We start from the raw sequence: 19,639 nt of genomic DNA, 5'->3' as shown, positions 1-19,639 counted from the left end.
GACATATCAGATAAAGGGCTAGTATCCAAAATCTATAAGGAACTTAGCAAACTCAACACCCAAAGAACAAACAATCCAATCAAGAAATGGGCAGAGGACATGAACAGACATTTCTGCAAAGAAGACATCCAGATGGCCAACAGACACATGAAAAGTGCTCCACATCACTCGGCATCAGGGAAATACAAATCAAAACCACAATGAGATATCACTTCACACCAGTCAGAATGGCTAAAATTAACAAGTCAGGAAATGACAGATGCTGGCGAGGATGCGGAGAAAGGGGAACCCTCCTCCACTGTTGGTGGGAATGCAAGTTAGTGCAACCACTCTGGAAAACAGCATGGAGGTTCCTCAAAAAGTTGAAAATAGAGTTACCCTACAACCCAGCAATTGCACTACTGGGTATTTACCCTAAAGATACAAACGTAGTGATCCAAAGCAGCACGTGCACCTGAATGTTTATAGCAGCAATGTCTACAATAGCCAAACTATGGAAAGAACCTAGATGTCCATCACCAGGTGAATGGATAAAGAAGAAGTGGTATATATACACAATGGAATACTATGCAGCCATCAAAAGAAATGAAATCTTGCCATTTGCAACGACGTGGATGGAACTAGAGGGTATCATGCTTAGTGAAATAAGTCTATCAGAGAAAGACAACTATCATATGATCTCCCTGATATAAGGACGTGGAGAAGCAACATGGGGTGTTAGGGGGATAGGAGAAGAATAAATGAAACAAGATGGGATTGGGAGGGAGACAAACCATAAATGACTCTTAATCTCACAAAACAAACTGGGGGTTGCTGGGGGGGAGGTGGGGTTGGGAGAGGGGGAGGGGGTTATGGACATTGGGGAGGGTATGTGTTATCGTGAGTGCTGTGAAGTGTGTAAACCTAGTGATTCACAGACCTGTAACCCTGGGGATAAATATACATTATATGTTTATTTTTAAAAAAAGAAAGAAAGAAAAAAAGATTAGGCTTCTATTCTGCAAGAGTTTGGGAACACAAAAGTATTCATTTTCAAGTAAAATTTATAATGTGCAACTTTTCAAGAAGCATCTTAGGTTGGAAACAACACCCGTTTCAGAAATGCATATAAGTATTGTGCACTATTTTCAAATCAAATGGGAATTTGTTCTGATTACAGAGTTTGGAGCCATAAGTATGCTTAAATAGAGATTGTCTAGTCCAGTTTCTTTCCTGTATAAATGAACAAACTACGGACTGAGGCAGTGACAGCCCTTCACACTATGGGTCAGAACGCTATGTCCTGATATCCAGCCCATCACTCCTTCCAAGCTACTCATCAGCCTTCTCCATTCTTAAGAAAGTCACTAAGATAATGTCATCAGGATGAGGCTGTATTGCTTTCACAGAGACGGCAGGGCAATGCCCCAGGAAATTTGGTCGGTAGGCTGAGTTCCCAAAGTATGTGACCTTTAAAGCTTGATGCACCCAGGAATTAAGAATGCCACTTCATGTGTTGTAAAGGTGGCAATCAGCAGCCTGGGCTTCCACTTTTCCCCTCCTCTTTGGAGAGCTGAAGTTTCCCTCCAGTTTCTCCAGCTACTTAGCTAGATAACTATTTGACAACGTGCACTTTGAAATATCTTCTTTTAGACACCTACTCTTGGGATTTCCCTTCTGATGAAATAACTCTGTCTAGCTTTCAAGCCTACTACCAGGGGGAAAAAAGGATCTTTGTTTCTCTTCAACTTGTTGGTATGGTGCCTTAATTTAATGCTTTATTTTAAGCGTACCTATTTTTCTAGCTGCAGTGGAATCATTACACTGCCTTACTGAAAGGCTGTTTTAACACAACCATTACTAAAAATAATTATAGGCAGTGCCTTGCAATAGCCACTCCCTCAAATACCCAGGGCCAAAACTATATACATTGATGCATATTAGGAGTTCAAATTTATTTTGCCACTCAGTACCCACAGAGAAAAAGAAAGCCACAGGGTAAGAATATGTGTTCATTTTTAACCGTTTCAGAATCACTGTCTTAAAAAATTTACAAAATCAACAGATATTTTTAAGGTCACAACCAGATTCTGAGCATACATACATTTGGAGAAAGAATTAGCTATGCTTAGGGTTATGGGCATTAGTTTACTAATATGGGAAGGAGTTTCCTTGGTGAAGGCCCACTCTGAGACCTGAATTTTTCACTTTGATTTATTCATGGTCATATTTAGCTGGTTTTCATTCCAAATTATCTGGACAACTGCCAGATTTCTACTTTGATTCTCTGTGTAGCAATATTCTGCACGAGACATGTAAGATGATGTACTATTCTATAAATTCAACATTTCAACTTCTAAAAACTTTTTTGAAATTCTTACATAATGTTAGAGGTTAGATTATTTTACAAATTGATCAATTCATACATCTTGTAAAGAAATAAGGAAAAAAATATCAGCTGCTAAAAATTTAAATTTCATAGCTAGCAACTGGAATTTTACTTTAAAATATAATGTAGATGATTTAGAGTATAAACTTAAGAACAAAAATTAAAAATAGAGTGAGCTTTGGAAGCTGTTAAGTGTCCTGGTGTGCCAGCAAACTTCATACTATGTATCGTACCTGAGGCATAGCTAAACCTAATTTATTTATGTCATCATGCAATCTGCTTAAAAATCAGTCACAACAACCAATGAAATTAAGACAGTCAGTGCCAGCCTAGCAGTTTGTGCTAAAAATTCTTCCACACATGCCAAGAGAAACTCCCTATGAGAGAATTTCTAGGAAGCTGTTTCAAGACCTCTTGAAGCATGTGACAAGACGTCACACTCAAATGGATATCCTCACCTTCTGTCTGTTATTGCTGTGGTGTCCTTTTAATCCCCTTAGCATCCTGCTGAAATGAAGTTTATAAACAGAAGTTTGGGAATGGATCAACACCAATACTGTCAAATATCTAAGTCACCAGTTTAAATCCTTCAGTCTACTTCCACCTTCTGAATCTGCAAATTCCTCTATGTCCCTGTATCTCACAAAAGAAGTTTCACAGTTATGTCAGCTTCTAGGATATCACCAGACTATGCGTCTTTAAAAAATAACTCTTTTCACTATTATCAGAAGTTAAAGACAATTAGAGTGACTTTTGCAGCCAAGTAAAGATGAAAACTTCTTCCTATTAAGATAGAATTGATACGTGCTCTCTGACTTAATTCTTTGTGTCCAAGTCAGACAATCAGAGAATGTAAATTTCCTTCGTTTACTCTCTTGTAAAAACATAGCAAGCCAAAATATTTCACACACAGCTATTCCAAATCTCTCTTCTTGCCATTTGTACGTTATCATTTTGAAAAGTATGAATCATATGAATTTGTGTAATGATATCTTTATATCAAGCATTTTAGAGACTCATTAAAAAGAACTTACTTCTAAAAGATGAATGTGGTATTAAATATATCTTTCAATCTTAGAACTGGCCATTGACATCAATAAGAACTTAAGAGAAAACTAAATTCAGAAAGCTGTGATTTCACCTAAGCTGAAGTTGATTTGTATGTAACATGAAAATAGTCTTTAAATTATGGAAGAGGAAATGTTTAATATTGTAGCAATTAAATACATGTCAATAGTTACAAAGTAGTCCCCTCTATTTATTAGGATAGACCATGAAGGTTTTTACTTGAAAACATTAAGAACTATTCTAAGTTTGTATGAAAATAATTGAATTTGGGCTCAGGAGGTTAAGTGTCTGCCTTCAGCTTAGGTCATGATCCCAGGTTCTGGGATGGATCCCACATCAGGCTCTTAAAAAAAAAAAAAAAAAAAAAGGAAAGAAAGAGTTGAATCCTCTTTGTCTTGGTTTTTCACTAAGTTCAACTGGAATTCCTCTACTTAGCTTTTTAGTGAGCTTTAGCACAGAACTGTCTCTTTTTTTCTTTTTTCTTTTTTTTAAATAAAATCACCATTCAGATTCCCTATTAGTTACCAGTGTATCAGTGTTAAATAATACACTGTGCCCCCAAAAAACTTGACATTCGCAGACATCTTTTCAACTAATATTGTTAATATTTAGAATCCACAAAATCTTGTCAGCTGCTCTCAAATTCCAAACACATCTCTGCTCTGTAAAACAGGCCAGGATGGGTTTAGGGGTTAAACAAAAGCCTATGAGATTACCACTGTGTTCATCTCCTTTGGTTGGCAGCATAAAGCAACATAAAATGCCAACAGTCAATGATCCAAATAAATCATGGGAGAGGGAGGGCCTGGGTTGGCTGCAGGTCAGTTCTCCAAATTTGTTCTATTCCGACATCCTTCCTTTAAAGTTGCTTCTTTGCAGTTTCCAGAATAATATGACACAGGTGGATGGAAAAATTCTGAAGGTATTGAAGTCAATTAGCTTAGGAAAATGATAAATAATCCTCCTGAAGACAAAATAAAGTATTTCGTTGTGATATCTTGAAACATGTAATCATTCAAAAGCAATTAACTTCACTTGTTAACTTCAAGAATAAAGGCACCTTTTATTTTCACACTTCTAGATATTGTTAGAATTGCACAGTAGGGGGAAAAAAGAATCAAACCCTAAAACGGGATACTAAAAGGAAATTTTGGTGGAATTAACTACTTTCATTTGGCAAATGCTCAATAAATTGCCATGAAGCTATCATAAAGTGGAAGTCATTTCTAAAAGAATATTCATTTCTAAAAGATATCCCCTCTGCCCCTTTAGGAGGTTAAAAGGCACTTAGAGAGCTGTCATGGTAACCGTGGACCTTTCTGAGAATGTTGATACATTTGTCAGGAGAGCCAAATTCAGGGACCTATAACTGTGTGTAGTCTCTTCTAAAATAACTGGAGGAAAGAGAGAGGAAGGAAGGAAGAGAATTTCCTCCCCAGTTTTCCGCAGTCCATTTCCAAGGCTCTGAATCAAAATCTCCCAACTTCGTTGAGTTCCAGTCCTGGTGTTTGTCACTTCTTTGATGAGTTCATGTCCTGGTGGTTTGAATGTCTTCGAGAGTAGGGGGGGCAGAGGGGATTAAATTTACTTTCCTACGTCAGCATGTAATCAAGACACAATCTCGTCTGATAGAGAAATACCACCTTTGTGTAAAGGACAGCTTTTCAGGTACACGGAAAAAAAATGACCTTGCTCCTATCAGTGGGCGTACTGTAAAGCTTCCGACTCTTCATTTTTCTTCCCTACCTTGGATTTGGGGGGAAGCCACTGTTTTCCTCCCTAAATTCAAATGGATAATTACTGGCCCCAATTCCCTGTGTTCCTTTAAACTCCTGAGCAGCCAGTACCCTTACTTAGCTTGAGCCAGGTTTTCAAAAACTGGTTCAAGTACGGGAGATTGAGAAATGTGAAAAGAAAGGAGCCTTGGGCAACAGGCATCACATTCGCTTCATTGTCTTTGTTGGAAACGTGGGATGTCACCGCTCCCATAATCCTCTTCAAACATAACTACCATTTTGCTGAACCTCGCTGGGTGGGAAGAGGTTGTCCTGATTTTCTCCTGAATTTGTGGGAAAACCAAAGTTCCTCTGGTCCCATGGTCAAAGTCAAGTAAAAATATCAAAGTGAGTGGGTGCAGGGGATAGGAGGTAGACCCGGGAAGGTGAGCCAGGACAAGAATGGAGATGCCCAGCCCTCTCTAGGCGCGCGATCAGGTGCTCACGTCGCAGCGATTTAACCGCGCGGTACTGCGGGCCGCCTGCCAGGACACGGGGCCTGGGTAGCGCGGAAAGGAGTGCGCTGCGGCGAAGGACGCTCGGTCCCCCCGGAAATGCTCTAGCTGGAGGAAGCCAAAGTAGAAACTCTGTGTCCACAGATAGACAGAGGACCTGTGCAGAAGGGGAGAATGTGACCCTCCGTAGTCGCGCCAACTGGCCGTGATCTGGCGTGAGCGCGGCGGCTGCGTGGGGACCTCCGCTCCCGCTCAGAGTTGACTCCGCGAGCTTGGGCCGGCGGAGCCTGAACCAGGTGCAGGGCAGGGCGCAGCGGCCCTCCGCAGCTCCCGCGCACCTAGGCGGCGAGGAAGACTCGGACCTACACGATCATTTCCCGCCTCCAGCAGGGCACATTGTGGCTCTTTGGATGAAGGTTCGCCCTTCAGCCTCCAGAGAAAACAAAGGCGACTCCTCCGAAACACCCTGGGCGGGAGGGTTGAGTTGGGGTCGGGAAGGGTTCTGCTCCACCCGCACGCCTAGATCGCCAAAGGCTCTAGGAGCCGGCAGAGCTCAGCAGGAGGCAACCTGGACCCTAAAAAAGGCTTGCGTAAAACTGGACTGAGTGGTGTCTTTGTTTTGTTTCGTTTTTTAATTTATTTTAACTTTCTTTAAAGTCGACATTGTACTTGAACTCTTCGGTCACTCGGGACACCGCACCATTTATAAACCGAACTGAGAGTTGGAGCCATTATGCATTTATTACTCGGGCAAAACCAAAACCTCAATCTGGAAACAATTTGGCATAAATATTCACGTTTTGAAGACAAATATATCTTTAAAGATTCGTTTGTTGGCAGTTTTACAACCTGGGAATCGATGTCAGAATTTTTGTTGTTTTTAAACTGGGTAATAACTGGAGTTCGTGATGCACGCTGCCTCTTCCTTGGTTCTGGGCTCTCGGTGATCCCAAGTTCTGCCCCCGCCGCCCTCTCAAGTCAGGCCCACCACTATTCCTGTAATGCCCTTTCCACCCCCTGATCCAGCCATACCGACAGTGTTGTCTTGATTCATCCCTAAACTTGCAGGTCGGAGGACTCCACTGTGAAACCCTGCTCCCCAGGAGCTGTGTTAGGAGTGGGCAGTGCTTCGGGAGGGATGAAGAGCGTCGCAGGAAGCCCTTTCGAGCCAGGAGAGCTCTCGGCAGGAAAGAGAACAGCGATGTACGTTTCACAATTGAAACGCAACCTTTCAGCCGTCTAAAATAAAACAAAATCGCAGCTCCCGTTTTACTGGTTGAAGAGGCAGCAAAAGTCCTCTCTGACTTCCTGCATTCCCTAATGACTCCTCTTTCAGTCAATTAGCCCTCGTCCCAGAAAGTTGCCATAACTTAAAAGGACTTCAGGCCGTGGAGACCCCGGGCTGCAAGGGGTTGGGTAGGACATCCCGGACTCCTCGAAAGCAACTCTCACCGGAAGCCGCCGGAGGCAAGGAGCGAACAGCGCCGACCGAGCGAGTTTGGGTGGAGGACTTCCAAGAGAAAGCGTCGGGGTCGAACGCTAAAGAGGCAGGAGGGATCGACCCCACAGAGCGGAATTGAGGTGTGGGAGCTGGCGGCGGGCGGACTGGGTCCGAGGAGGCGCATCAGGGCGGTCATTACCGGCTTCAGCCCTTGCCTTTTCCCCCGCAGAGGAAGCGCCTCCGCGCCCAGCAGGAGTCTCCCGACTCCCTCGACTTCCTGTCTGAGGTGACACGGATACCCTAGAGGATTCCTGGGGAGCGCGCTGTTCCTCCCGACCCTCACCAGAAGCCGAGAGCATTTAATCTGCCCCACCTGGCCACCCCCGGACTCACACACTCTCAACCCTCCAGTCTGAGGCCGAGGCTCTCCCACAGGACCTTTGCCACCACTCACCAAACTTCTTTCTCTCCCCAAGTGCGAGAACCCCCACTTTCCCCCTCCTGCACTCCTTCCTCCCTCTCTGCCTCTTCAGTCTCTGTCTCGGTTTGCTTCCCTGTCCAGCTTTAGCCTGGGAATCCTGCTTCTCTTGGTGCGAAGCCTCAGGGCTCAGGCTCGGAGTTGAGCAGTTCACCGCACCCTTGGCTACCAGCTCGCCGCGGGGCAGCGGGGGGAAACACGCCGGTAGCCCCTCGGGCCCAGTCCCTGGCTCCCCATTGGCCCCCCGGTCCCCGCCCCCTCCGCGGCCCGGAGTGGCGTCAGCACGCCAGTCCAGCGTGGGGTTTAAATGCCCACTAGCTGGAGCCCTGGCGCTTCCGTCCCGGAGCGCGGTCTGGGTTGAAATTGCCGGGGTGGGAGGGGAGCCTGCGAGCGGGATCCCGAGCCGCTGAGCGCGCTGGCCACCGCTCCGTCGCCGATGACTCGGGAGCTCGGGTCCAAGGGCCGCCCATGCAGCATCGCTGCGCTCCACCGACCCAGAGTTGATGAAAAAACACTTAGCAGTCTTCGCAGCGGGGAGCCATGAGCTGTCTGGATGTTATGTACCAAGTCTATGGTCCTCCCCAGCCTTACTTTGCAGCCGCCTACACCCCCTACCACCAGGTAAGTGTCTCTCCCGTGGCCGGGACCTTGGAGACGGGTGGCGCGCCCCTGCTTCCTGAAGCACCGCCTGCACCCCGGGGTCCAGGGCACCTCCGCACTGGTCCGGGGCGTCCTACCAGCGGTGGGAGCCCCGGGGATGCGGGGATTGCCGGCGCTGCCACACGATAGGTTGAGCTAACCCCTAGCTTGTCCACTTGCTCTCTCGCGAAGACAGCTAAACCCTGCTAATGCGTGCCCGGTGCTTCCGGGGAACGATCACACGAGGATCGCGCGAGCGATCTGTCGGACTCCACAGATTCTTCTGTGCGGGCGAGGGGAGATGAGAGCAAAGCTCGCGCAGGGAAATCCAAACTTTGATCTCAAAGGTGAGAATGGCGAGAACAAAACAAAGACCGGTCTCTGCCTTTCTGTCTAAAATACAAAGGCCTGCGTTCTCATCCTTCCAAGTTTATCTAAGGAGTAACATTTTTCCCGTTTCAGTTCTCAAGGGATCAGGCCAACTAATTCCGGAAACAGAGAATTCGTTACAAAGAGAACTGCGTGAAAGCGTGGGTTTTATAATCTTTGCTCTGCAAAGTTCTGGGGATTATTATTGGGGTGCAATTGACCTGGCGGATGCGAGCGTCGGAGATAGTATTTCGCCTTTCTGGAGCCTCAGTGGCTGCATCAGGCTCTCCTGTCATCCACAAACCCACCTGTAAGAAGACCACTTACCCCGTTTTGGCAAACTCTTGAAGTTTCGATTAATTATTCCAATTCCTCTCTTCTCCGGGCTGAGTCTGGTAGACCAGTTTTCCTTTTCGCCTCAAAGCCGATATTGTCGAAACTGAAGACCGTAGTCCAGTAAGAGAATAAGATCACACACCCAGGGAGGCTTAGGAGTCGGAAGCAGGTTCCAAAATGAGGGCCTGGACTCCTCCTGTTCAAGAGAGGCTGAAATACATCCCACCCTCCCCCCACCCGTCCAAGTTTTTGCCAATTTTGACTGCAAATTCAGAATGTCCATTCGAAAATTTCCTGATGCATTAATGATGGCAGGTGTAGGTTTTGCTTTTTGCTTTTTCTTTTTAGCCCCCTCCCCCTTTTAAACTTTCCATCTAGGACTTTGTTTAGTCTCATAATGTTAATTTAGGGAATCACCGGAGTTCCTCATTATAAGCCAAGCGGGGAATGTGGTGGAAGTGGCGATACTTACCACTAAGTAACTCCAGTCTTTTGGCTTCATGGTCTGAGATGGCTCCTTCCCAGGCTGGCACGATTGCAAGGAGGAGAGATGGGTTGGTTTTCTGTTTGGTCCTTTCTCCTCCCTGACCCTGGACCAACCCAACCTATTCCATTCAGTTCTCTGCTCATTTGTGTATGATCAGCCTGCTTCAAGACCATCTCTACCTGCATAAATGTCTTAACCCGGCATTCAGTCTATTGCTCATGTCTAAGAAAATATTTCAGCAGCTACATTTGGTTTTTAAAATTACTACAAGACAGCCACAATTTACCAATCCTTACAACCAAGATCTTCTTCGTTCCTTGTTATTACTTGTTTCCTCAATGTGCCCAGAACTGGTGAGGGTCGAAATGCTCATAGTCCACTGGTTTTTTCTTATTCGAAAGAAGAGCTCTTTAAAGACTGAGATAGACTTTCAAGTGGACAGTTTATGGGCAACCAAACAAATATCAGCTTGCGTTTATTCACATGATCCATATCAGAATGTTACACCACGTTTTTACCCCCACTAGATTCTTTCCTAAATGGAACTATCTCTGACCTCTGTAGCAGTTCTTCCTTAACATTCCTGGCTGCAATGGAGTGGATTTGGGCATTTTCTTGCTCTCTCAGGACAATGCTTAAATCCTGCATCCTGTGCATCTGCCCTGGAATCTTAGGCAGGGGACAGTCAGGCCCTAACTGGACTTGGGTGCCCTTTATCCCTGGAACCTGATTTTAAAAATATATCTGCCCCGAGCCTGGCTCTGTGGTTAAACTCCGCTCCTATCCTGGCATCTTCTGGGACTTTTCCCCTAACATCTTCACAAAGCTTTCCCTGTGGCCTGGCAGCAAGTCTGGGGAGATGGAGACACCAAGAAGGGCAGTTGGCCCGCTCAAGGAGTACAGGGCTTAGGGCCTGGATGACAGTTTCCCCCTGGATACCTTAGGGATCTGAAGGAGTGAAGTGGGAACCCAATTTGCCATCTCTTTTGAAATTGACCTCTCTGTTCTTTCTCTCTTGGAGCAGAAACTAGCCTATTACTCCAAAATGCAGGAAGCCCAAGAGTGCACCGCCAGCCCCAGCAACAGCACGGGCAGTGGCAGCTCCTCCTTTTCCAGCCAAACTCCAGCCAGTATCAAAGAGGAAGAAGGCAGCCCAGAGAAAGAGCGCCCACCCGAGGCCGAGTACATCAACTCCCGCTGCGTCCTCTTCACCTATTTCCAGGGGGACATCAGCTCTGTGGTGGACGAGCACTTCAGTAGGGCCCTGAGCCAGCCTAGCAGCTATTCCCCAAGCTGTACAAGCAGCAAAGCACCCAGGAGCTCCGGGCCCTGGCGGGGTGAGTGAAAGGCCCACTTCTAAGGGCAGATAGAGAGCCCTCTAGGCCTGGGGCCCACCTAGGAAAGGCAGCCAAAACAATACTAGGAGTTAGAGAGGAGGTGAGGACGGGGCTTGTGGAGAGGGTAGGTAAAAGGAAGGAAGGGGAAAAAAATCTCTCCTTGAAGAGGCAGAGCAAAGAAGTGACCTACAAAAACAACTAGCCTTGGAATTGAGAGACCTGCATTTTCCCGATGGCCCTGCATATCCTAGCAATATGACCTTGGGCAAGTCTTTTAACCCTTTTGAGGTCACTCTATTTACTGGTCTCCAAAATTAGAATAATACTCACCCTCTTAACTGTACCTGGAGATGGCTGTCCAGCAAATAGAAAAATGTATGTAAAAGTGCTGTGGGAATGTGAAACTTCCAGCATTGTCCCAAGCCACAAGGAAGGTCTTCACCTACAACAACCTCCAGGGTGCTTAGCAGTTCCTGAAAATTTGCTCAGAGGAAAAAGTCCTAGATTCAACTGGAAGCAAAACCTGCTGTTGAATGTCTCTTAAAACGTATGTATGTATGTGTTTTGCCAGGCTTCAGCTGCTTAGGAAAACTTGATGCAGAAAATGTCTTTCAGTAAGCAAGTAAAGTACCAAAGAAATAAAAATTTAGGTACAGTCAAAACATCTCTAAGGGTTTTCCCCAAACATATCCCCTCTTTTTTGTTCTACCCTTCTCACAAAGCACTGCTTTATCTAGCCTGGGACAATGATTTATTGGTCAAGTCAACTAAATTTCAGATCTGTTCTATTCTGAAATCTCAATCTCCTTTTAGTCCCAGGGCAAGGGTGGGGGTAACTATTTCAGGGTAAACTTTCTCACTAAACTTAATTTTTGATGTGTTGTACTAAGATGAGAAATGAGGATTTTGTAAAAAGAAAACAAATATTACACGGGGAGGTGGGATGACAACCCTCACCCTTCCTTTTTCTAAGAGTGTCTGACAGTTTGTGCCTAAACAAGACCCCAAATCATTAGTTTGGAATACAGAACATTCTTTTTATTCTCCAGTTCCCTAAATATTTTTAATAGGAAGACTGTTTGCTACTTAGAATGCATTTTCAACACATTTTTAATTCTCTAGTATGTGGGAGAGATGCCTTCCCTAGAGGAGGTCCTGGATCAAGTCCCTGGGCATTATATATCTCTTTCCCTCCCTTCCCACTAAACACAATAAATTTGATCTAAATGCTGTTGTTCTCTTAAAATGCTTCCCGGCGCTAGGGGTCAACAGTGATAACTGGCCATAAGAATTACGATTATTCCTGGCGTCCACACTTCAAGGGACAAATATTACTAATTAAAACTTTAAAGATCGTCCCTTTGTGTCCCTCTGCAAATAATACAACTGCCCCTTTAATGTGTCCAGTTTATTCTTTCGCTTGAGTTCTTGGAAAAAAAAATATTTGGAAGAAGGTTTCTAGAAAGGAGGCTAATAATAGCAAGACTTTGAAATATGTCGATGGACTTCCAGTCTATCAGAGGCATCGGAGGGGCACATTTTCTGGAGCGGGGGAGGCTGAAACGAGAGAGCGGGTAGTGAAATCGCTAGGCTGCTGACCAAGAGTGGGAAGAGGTATCTTTACTTGGGAAGAGGATGCGGGCTGGGACAGGGAGGCCGCGTCTACCCCGAGGCCGCTGAGGCAGAGCAACCTGGAGTCGGAGGACGCTCCCTGCGCCCCAAAACTGGAACTGAAGGGAGTGTCTCTCCTTTCTTCCTCTCCCAGTCTGTCCTGGGGTTTCCACACTGGAGACGCGTCGGCAAACTCCGAGGAAGCGGTCCTCCTTCCCAAAGGGTTTCCCCTATTTTGCTGTGCCTCAACCTCGTATTCGCAGGCTGCAGCACCCCCAAAAAGGCGCCACCCCCGAGGCCGGGCTACAGGTCCTCTCCCCGCCACGGCTTTCCCGCAGGTTGCCGGCCCGGCGCGTTCAGCTTTCCCGCGGTGCGGGGTTGGCGCTTCCATCTCCCCCGCGGTGACGCGCTCCTCTCTTCCTTTCCTCCCCTCCGCTTCGCCGGCCTGCAGACGGCTCCTTCCCGATGAGCCAGCGCAGCTTCCCCGCCTCCTTCTGGAACAGCGCGTACCAGGCACCGGTGCCCGCGCCGCTGGGCAGCCCGCTGGCCGCCGCGCACTCGGAGCTGCCCTTCGCCGCTGCGGACCCCTACTCACCGGCCGCGCTGCACAGTCATCTGCACCAGGGCGCGGCCGAGCCCTGGCACCACGCGCATCCGCACCACGCGCACCCGCACCCGCACCACCCGTACGCGCTGGGCAGCGCTCTCGGCGCCCAGGCTGCCGCCTACCCGCGGCCCGCTGCGGTGCACGAGGTCTACGCGCCGCACTTCGACCCGCGCTACGGGCCGCTGCTGATGCCCGCAGCCTCCGGGCGCCCGGCCCGCCTCCCGCCTGCCCCGGCGCCGGCGCCCGGCAGCCCGCCCTGCGAGCTCTCCGCCAAGGGCGAGCCAACCGGCGCCGCGTGGGCCGCGGCCGGAGGACCTTTCGCCAGCCCCGCGGGGGACGTGGCCCAGGGTCTGGGACTCAGCGTGGACTCAGGTAAGCGGGAAAGGGAGCTTAGTCTCCCCGGACCCCTCCTGCCCTGTGTCCGACCCTGGGCTGAGCCCCGGATCCCCCTTAGTTCTCCTTGGAGACCCCAGTGACCTTTCGGCCCAAAGTTCTGCGTGGCAGGGTTGCGCTTCAGCAGGCAGATGACCCAGTGTCATCGGTGTGGGCAGAAAGAGAAACAAAGACACTGCCCTAACCTGGCTAGTAGACATAATAGAGGATTTTTTTTTTCAAATTTAAATAAGCAAGCAAGCAAACAAATAGTTAAAACAGTTCTAGCTCTGCGCTGTTCAATTCTGTAAGCGCTAGCCACACGAACCTGTTGAGCACTTCAAATGTGGCTAGGAAGAATTGGGATGTGCTGTACACGCATACTACACACTGGATTTCAAAACTGTACAAGGAAAAATGTACAATTCATCTCACTAATATTTATGTTGACTGCATGTTGGAATACTTTCGACACATTGCGTATTGAACATATTGGGTTAAATAAAATATATTACTAAGATGAATTCTCACCTGGTTCTTTTTACTTTTTTTCCAATGTGGCTGCTAGAAAATTTAGAATTATGCCTGCGGCTCCCATTGTGTTTTTATTGGACAGCGCTGATCTAGAGTACCTAAAGCTAAAAGTGTAGTTCAAAGTCTTTTACAGCTTGGGGGATGGGGCGGGGGATATTGTGTCCTAGTGACAATTTTAAAGAAAGACAAATGTGCTTCTGATATCAAACTAATTGCCAAGTTAAATAGGTCTCTTAAAATGTAAAAATTAAAGAGAATGACTACATTGAGTTTCTGGCTTAAGGAGTTGAATTTGAAAAGTACATTCTTCTGCTTCTTTTATTTTTAGGGCATAACCAAAAAATGGTTATATTATAAACACAATCATTGGCTTATAGTCTTGCCCATGCACCCTTTCTTCAGGTGAAGATTTGACATTTCTGTTGGCTTTGCTTTTACTTTCATTCATGCCCTTTAAGTGAATTCTGTGACATTCACAATAAAACAGTGGTGTTTGTCTTTCTCTTTCCTTAAATACCTGTGCCTTCCTGCCCCCAACCCCTTCTCTGTCCCTCTCTATTTCTCTTCTCCCTCTTTCTCTCTCTTTCTTTTGTTTTCTCTCTGTTTTCAGGTTTTCAGCGTCAGGACAAAAGCAAGGATCTGCACTGGTTTTAGACTGCCCACCTTGTTCCCTGTAGGTCTCTGCCTAGCGCCAATTGCTGACGCTCAGAGCTGAAATCGAGTGGGTTTGTAATGGCTTCTGATCTTGGTTTGCAGCTCGTCGTTATTCTCTCTGTGGCACATCCCTCCTGAGCTGATCTGATGGCCCCGGGTTTCCCCTTCCCTTTCCCTTCAGACCAGCCATGGAGGTTCAGCATCTGGGCCTCTCACTTCATGGATGAGGATGTGGGGGAAGGCAGAGACTTCAGACATCTCCACGTGTTGGGAAAACCAAAACATGAATCTTCAGAAACTTTGTCTAACTATATTCCTTCTGCGGAAAGTGCAGATCCAAAGACTCTGACTCATGTTTAATGACCTTTGGGCAAATCACTGGAAATACCTGTGGTGAACTCACTTAGGTGATATGTTGTCATAAGTTTTCTTGAAAAGAGGAGGAAAAAAAGAGACTTTCTGGTGTGAATATTTTCTATGCTGATGTGAATTATGTCATTAAGTAGTGTGACCATCGCTCTCCTGATGTCTGTATCCTCACATTTAAAATGTATTTGTATTTGCATCGAAGACTGTGGTAGAGAAGTAAAAGAGGCCAATTCCTTCTTCCTCACCTCAAGGCCTCCAGCTCCCTTCGTGCCCACTCCCTCTCTGCAACACCCACTCCAGACACAAAGATACACTTTTTTCCTTTGGACTGTGAACATGGAAGCCTCAGCCTAAATGTGAGTGGCAAGTGGCTTATCTGGAGCCATCTGCCCAAGTCTTACTGAAATGCAGCTGTTGTAGGACAACTGTTGAAAACTCCAGAAATACATCGACCAAGGTGGCACTTCCCAGTGTTTGGCACGACAATTGCAATTGCACTGGATCTATTTTGTGTGTGTGTGCGTGTGTGTGTGTGTGTGTGTGTAGATATATATCATATTTTTTACGGGGAACATTTTACGATGAAAGAAGAAACCCTTCTCTGCCTTCTCTCCCACAAATTCCATCTCTCCTTTCATCCTCCTCTGGATGGTGGGGCGGAAGCAGCAAGAAACCCTAACCGTCTCCATGAAGAAGAACCAAGAATCAACATAAGGGGAAGAAATGTCCACAGAGTCTCTAATACCTCGTATATTCCTCTCAGTCTCTGTGGTTACCGTTTGGTCACTTTCGTTTTGGACAGGGGAAGGGATCTGTGCGTGGGCAAAGCTGAAGGTGATGAGGAAGAAGAAATGAACAGTAAAGATGTCTCTTTACTACAGGGTCGCTGTGTTATTTCATGAAAAGAAAATAAATGTCTTAGTCTTTCTTGAGTAGAATAAAATAATTTATAGTAGTACAATCTGATGTCAGTAACTAATACTACTTTATGTATATAGTGCTTCTTGTTTTTCCAAAGTGTTTGCCATTCTGTGAAAGCCGTTACCCCTTTTCCACTTGACATCAACCCTGGGAATGAGAAGTTAGGTATCCCACCTCTGTTTCACAAATAAGAAAATTGTGGCCCACAGAAGTCCAGGGCTTACCTGTCACATTTATTATTCTCCAGAAGAGAATTATTGTTGCTTCTTCCATTCTAGACTCTTAAGACAGTAGTCAGTTAAAAAGCATTTTTGAAGTATTTGGTATATTACAGTTTAATAAGCTAGGCTAAGAAAACAAACCTACTATGAAGCAAGAAAAAAGAAAGAGGAGAGAGAGAGATTGATATTTAAGAAATTAGTGGTCTGTTCTCTTAACTTTCTCTTGATGCCAAAATTGTGTTCATTCACTGAAATGCCGGAAAGAAATATTTTGTGTCATGTTCAAATTGCCCTTCTAGACTGTTAAAGCATAAAAATATTAGTTCAAATCTTGACCTTCATTATAACATGAGAAACAAATACAGTTTTTCTTGGATAATAGTCTTAAGAGTTGGGGACAGTAAGGGACCTTACTCGGAGTATGGCTCAGTGGAGGTAGCCATCCCCTCGTTCTATCATCTAGGCAGGTGTGTAGTAGATTATGGCTATTACGAGAACCTGTTACTGGTCTTGCTTCTATGGAAGGTACTCGATGATTATGCTGCATCAGATGTGACAGCACTCGTAATAACTGATGTTAATCGTTCCTCGGGCACTGGTCTGAGGGCTTCGTATGCAGGTTAACTCATTTAAGTCTCACAGCAATTCCATGTGTATTTATTATAACAATCCCCTTCTTAGCCATGAGATAACCGAGGCTCTCAGGGGAGAAATAATTTGCCTAGTCCACAGCCAGTGAGTGGCAGAGCCAGGACGCCAACCCAGGCCACCCGCGTGCAGAGACTGCGCTGTTACCCACCACACAGGCTGCTTGACCTCTTCTGATTCATCTTGGGAGGCTCAACTTTGGGTTTACTTTCTCTTCCACAGTAGATGAAGAAGGACTGGGAAAGAGGCAGGAAGCAAAGGCTGACATACCATAGAACTTACGGAATCCCCAGTCTCCAAGGAACTATCATAGGACATTTTCACACCTTTTCATCAAATGATACTATCTATAGACCATTCAGTCAGATGCACATTTCCATTCTTCTCCAGGAGGGAATTATTACCGCTTCTCTTATTAATTCATTTCAGTATTTAGCAGACTTCACTGCCCTGAAGCTCTTCACACCCAACCGACCGAGTGGTGTAAGAGTTAGCCTGAGGTTTGGACACTGAAGCAATAACTAAAATTAACTCTGGACTTCTCAGTGGATTTTTTTAATCCATGTTCCATTGGCACAGATCACTAGTATATACAAGCATAAATAAAATGTATTAAGTCCCAGCTCGCTTTGGAGAATTTGCCGCTGAGTATGCCATTGAAGAAGAAAGCACGTGGTGTGTTCTTTGCAGGACACTGTCTCCAGACAGTCCCCACTGGGAGACACTCTGTCCGTGCTCCACTGTGTTAGCACTCTCAGGATCTCTGCTCAGAACCCACAGGGAGCATTTGCCCAGCCACAAGGTTCTGACTCCTGAAGCCTCTCCCCTGAGCTGCATCTGACCTGAATATCAGGTTGCAGGTGAGGAGACTCATTCACTGGAACTGGCCTTTGGGGCAGTCCTAACCACACCATCCAGGCTGCTGAGCCGGGCTCCAGAGACCTGGCACATGGGACACTCGGATGACAGCATTTCTCTCCATGTTAGACATTCCCCGAGTAGAAACGCAAGATGTCCTAGAACTGTAATGATTTTGTCTGTGTCATAAAAACATCAGAGAGAACTTGGGTGAATTAAAAATCCTAACAGACATGCTGTAGGCCCCCCAAATTCATGCAAAATATGAATTCCCATGTCTGCCTTGTAATACTCATGAAATGGTGCAGATTAGAGAAGGCCCTGGTCCTTGATAAAAGGTCTTTCAATGAAGAATGACACAGGGAAAGCCCAACATGACATTTTCACATGTGTTCTATCTGTTTGGGGGGCCTGAGAGAAAGAAAAGCTTCTCCTCTACTCATCTCCATGGGCACTGGTGGCCTCCTCATGCAGTGTTCCCTGTGTGCTTGGCCTCAGCTGAGGGAGAGGTGATGAAAAGGGGAGAGACAGCTCTCCGCCACCAAGTAATCCTTCTGCCGATTGCCCTCTGGCTGAGAACTCAGTCACCCAACATCAGGGAACTCTATCTGTTCAACTCCTTTAGTTTAAAAGGAGTTGCCATCCTGTCTCATTTCCCCTTTGAAGTTCTATTTCAATGTGTGGCAAATCCTAGCAATGATTTAAGATTGATCTGAGCCTGGATGGGAAGGAAGGCAGAGGTGGTGGAGGTTAAGAGTTAGATCCCCTGAAGGGAAACTTCTCTTGCCACTCTTTCTGTGTAAGTACTGCTCTTTCTGTGCCCTTTTTTTCAGAGGAAACAACTTTTAAGATCGATTTAACCTCCAATTTGCTCAGAATCATAAACCCTGGGTTTAGGTGTGATCACCCATACCCTTTCTATCAAAATAAACAGGATTTTTTTTTAATACTAAGTGACTAATCACTTTGGGGTTGGAGGAGATAAAAAAAAATAAGACTTAGACAAACTGCTTTTCATATAAATGCTATGTCTATAAATTGCATTTTAAATGTATTCCTACAATGTCAAAGCATGAAAAGAAAATTGAAAGATATCTGAAAAGACTTTAAAATTAAATGAAACCCAAAAAATAGGATTCCTTTATAAAATTGTCTTAACATTCTGTTGACAAGATGCCTGCAAATAATTTACATTTTGATCATACTTATGAAAGTTCATATTCTATATATTCTACTTTCCCAGCAAGATTTTTAGGATTTATTATTATTCATTACCTATTACATAACCCTAAAATTTGGAGTGAAGGAATAAATGTCCTGAAGGGAGTATCATTATTAGATTTGCTGCTTGTACATAACTGAAATTTTTACATTTACACAAACAATGGGGTTAAGCAAACATAAATTTCACATTTCTCAACACCAGCTTTCCCTCATCTCTCATGAATAAATGAAATTCTAATAAGATAAATATGGTGCCTCACAATAGAATCCATCTATAGATGTCTCTCTCTCTCTCTCTCTCTCTCTCTCTGTCTCTCTCTCTCTCTCTCTCCCCCTGATGCAAGCCTAAAGGGAAATCAGAGACACAGTGCCCTCAGACAGACACAGACACAAATGATTATTCTCACTTGACAGACCAACTGTACTGCTCTTTCCTTGTATTTCACTCCAGCCCCAGAGGGCTGGATCAGGAAAGAGACACTTGATAGCTGCTGGTTCCGCGGCTGAAATATTTGTGAAGTTAACGCATAATCTGAAAGCAGAAGCTAATAAATTATAGGGTGCTAATTGGAGCTGGAGTGGAGCTGTCAATCATGTCATCCTAAACACAGAGAGACCCTCATACCCTAAAAAGGCAAAGCAGCCTTGAGGAACAGCTCCCAGTTGTTTGCAGCCTTGACCTGCACTCCAGCAGAAACATGGAGGTCAGGCAGCATGGCCTCTAGCAGAGTCGCCAGAGGTGGTTCTGCTAATCCAAGCTCACTTTAAGAAGAGAGACAGGTTCTCTTTGGGGGGAAAGAGCAGAATATTTTTACTAAAGAATTACTGTTTTGAGAAACATACTGTTAACAGAAATAAATATATCGA

General features: G+C 45.5%; 1 protein-coding gene across 2 annotated transcripts; it reads left to right on the top strand.

Moving 5' to 3' along the window:
- Positions 1-8,122: 8,122 nt before the first annotated feature.
- VGLL2 (vestigial like family member 2) lies at positions 8,123-14,818 on the top strand. Of its 2 annotated transcripts, XM_046006492.1 has the most exons (4): positions 8,123-8,206; positions 10,441-10,753; positions 12,816-13,343; positions 14,634-14,818. In XM_046006492.1, exons 1-4 carry the CDS (start codon positions 8,126-8,128, stop codon positions 14,672-14,674), a joined length of 963 nt encoding a protein of 320 aa, XP_045862448.1. In that variant the 5' UTR covers positions 8,123-8,125; the 3' UTR covers positions 14,675-14,818. The 2 variants fall into 2 exon arrangements, with proteins under 2 accessions (XP_045862448.1, XP_045862449.1); XM_046006493.1 differs by lacking the exon at positions 12,816-13,343.
- The last annotated feature ends 4,821 nt before the right edge of the window (positions 14,819-19,639 follow it).

The sequence above is a fragment of the Meles meles genome, chromosome 5 (assembly GCF_922984935.1).
Source record: "Meles meles chromosome 5, mMelMel3.1 paternal haplotype, whole genome shotgun sequence".
Taxonomy (NCBI): Eukaryota; Metazoa; Chordata; class Mammalia; order Carnivora; family Mustelidae; genus Meles; species Meles meles.
Note: the sequence above shows the minus strand (reverse complement) of the source record. Positions and strands in the feature narration are given on the sequence as shown.

What these genes read in the sequence shown, in the direction of transcription:
- VGLL2 (XM_046006492.1), top strand. Translation starts at nt 8,126, where the DNA reads ATGAGCTGTCTGGATGTTATGTACCAAGTCTATGGTCCTCCCCAGCCT. An exon ending in CCTACACCCCCTACCACCAG is followed by an intron (nt 8,207 to 10,440) that starts GTAAGTGTCTCT and finishes CTCTTGGAGCAG; the next exon opens with AAACTAGCCTATTACTCCAA. An exon ending in GAGCTCCGGGCCCTGGCGGG is followed by an intron (nt 10,754 to 12,815) that starts GTGAGTGAAAGG and finishes GCCGGCCTGCAG; the next exon opens with ACGGCTCCTTCCCGATGAGC.